A 1,913-nucleotide genomic window follows, 5' to 3' on the forward strand; every position below is an offset into this window, starting at 1 on the left:
GTAGTTTTCTATCAACAAATGAGGGAAACACCTATGTCCAAGCCAGAAGGGATCATTCTTCTGCTTCCAACCCATACAGATGGGAACCCAAGTGCAGGAGAGGCAGAGACCCATCTTGGAGACAGTGGCAGAGTTAGGACTGCAGTCAAGTTCCAGACTAGCTCGCAATCCAGGTGTAACCAAAACGCAGGTTCAGTTGCTCTTTGCTTGCAGAATCCAATTAAGGGAAGAGGTATAGGCTCCTGCCTTTAAGAATACGGCTTCACTTTTTGGGGAGAAAGCAGGGGCTTTTAAAGGGGGACCTGGCATTAAGAGAGGGGAGAGAGAGCAACCTACATAACAAAGATGTAGCCAGATAACATTTACTGTTATTTTGTACTTTAAAAACAAGATTTCTAAACCAAAATACTTCACTTCTTTATTTGTATTTTAAAGATTCACTATTACAAGCCATTGGCCATTCTTCATAAGAACCAACCTGAAGTTCTGTCAAAATGAGCTTGTCATTACATCTGCTGTTAAGAATTCCAGACTCAAACTCACAGCTATGGGATTGTGACTTCATACTCGATATACCAGGTCCATAAAAACAATATTAAGGTTCAACTACTGAAATGAAAAGACAAAATCAAAGCTGTGTGCTTGAATTCATCCTTCTGGGCTTTTCTAACTTTCCTGAGCTCCAGGTGCAGCTCTTTAGGATTTTCCTGGTTATTTATGTGGTGACCCTGATGGGAAATGCCATCATTATAGTCGTCATCTCCTTAAACCAGAGACTCCACGTTCCCATGTACCTGTTCCTCCTAAACTTATCTGTGGTGGAGGTGAGTTTCAGTGCAGTCATTATGCCTGAAATGCTGGTGGTGGTCTCTACTGAGAAAACTACGATTTCTTTTGTGGGCTGTTTTGCACAGATGTATTTCATCCTTCTTTTTGGTGGGACTGAATGTTTTCTCCTGGGAGCAATGGCTTACGACCGATTTGCTGCAATTTGCCATCCTCTGAACTACCAAGTGATTATGAACAGAGGGGTTTTTATGAAATTAGTAATGTTCTCATGGATCTCAGGGATCATGGTGGCTACTGTGCAGACCACTTGGGTATTTAGTTTTCTGTTTTGTGGCCCCAATGAAATTAATCATCTGTTCTGTGAGACTCCCCCAGTACTAGAGCTTGTGTGTGCAGACACCTTCTTATTTGAAATCTATGCCTTCACAGGCACCATTTTGATTGTTATGGTTCCTTTCTTGTGGATCCTTTTGTCTTACATTCGAGTTCTGTTTGCCATCCTGAAGATGCCGTCAACTACAGGGAGACAAAAGGCCTTTTCCACCTGTGCCTCTCACCTCACATCTGTGACCCTGTTCTTTGGCACAGCCAATATGACTTATTTACAACCCAAATCTGGCTACTCACCAGAAACCAAGAAACTGATGTCATTGGCTTACACATTGCTTACTCCTCTGCTCAATCCACTCATCTACAGCTTACGAAACAGTGAAATAAAGAGGACTTTGATAAAACTATGGCAAAGAAAAGTGGTTTTACACACAGTCTGATTGTATTGAGAAGCTGAGTAAGATTTGGCCACTGCCTGAGTGAACTCTATTTAAATTTAATAAAGGGTGAAAACAGATTGCATTTTTTGTATGAATATGTAAATTTGTTGAGTTTTTAACATTTGAAAATGTATCTCCTTCAATAAAGAACTGCTGTCACTTGTTTTTAATAGATACATATGTTCTCATAATATGATACAACAGTTTATTCATTCATTTCTCTATTGGGAACGTAGAAGTAGCTACTGGATTATTGACATTAAGACAGTGCTTCCATATACACCATGGAATACTATGCAGCCATAAAAAAGGATGAGTTTGCGTCCTTTGTAGGGACATGGATGCAGCTGGAAA

The 1,913-nt window shown here is 40.4% G+C and overlaps 1 protein-coding gene across 1 annotated transcript; it reads left to right on the forward strand.

Annotated features, from left to right (window-relative positions):
- Positions 1-545: 545 nt before the first annotated feature.
- Positions 546-1,595, forward strand: LOC111524612 (olfactory receptor 10A3). The gene has a single exon (XM_023189816.1). The coding sequence runs from the start codon at positions 615-617 to the stop codon at positions 1,557-1,559; it is 945 nt and encodes a 314-aa protein (XP_023045584.1). The 5' UTR covers positions 546-614; the 3' UTR covers positions 1,560-1,595.
- The last annotated feature ends 318 nt before the right edge of the window (positions 1,596-1,913 follow it).

This window comes from Piliocolobus tephrosceles, chromosome 13 (assembly GCF_002776525.5).
Source record: "Piliocolobus tephrosceles isolate RC106 chromosome 13, ASM277652v3, whole genome shotgun sequence".
Taxonomy (NCBI): Eukaryota; Metazoa; Chordata; class Mammalia; order Primates; family Cercopithecidae; genus Piliocolobus; species Piliocolobus tephrosceles.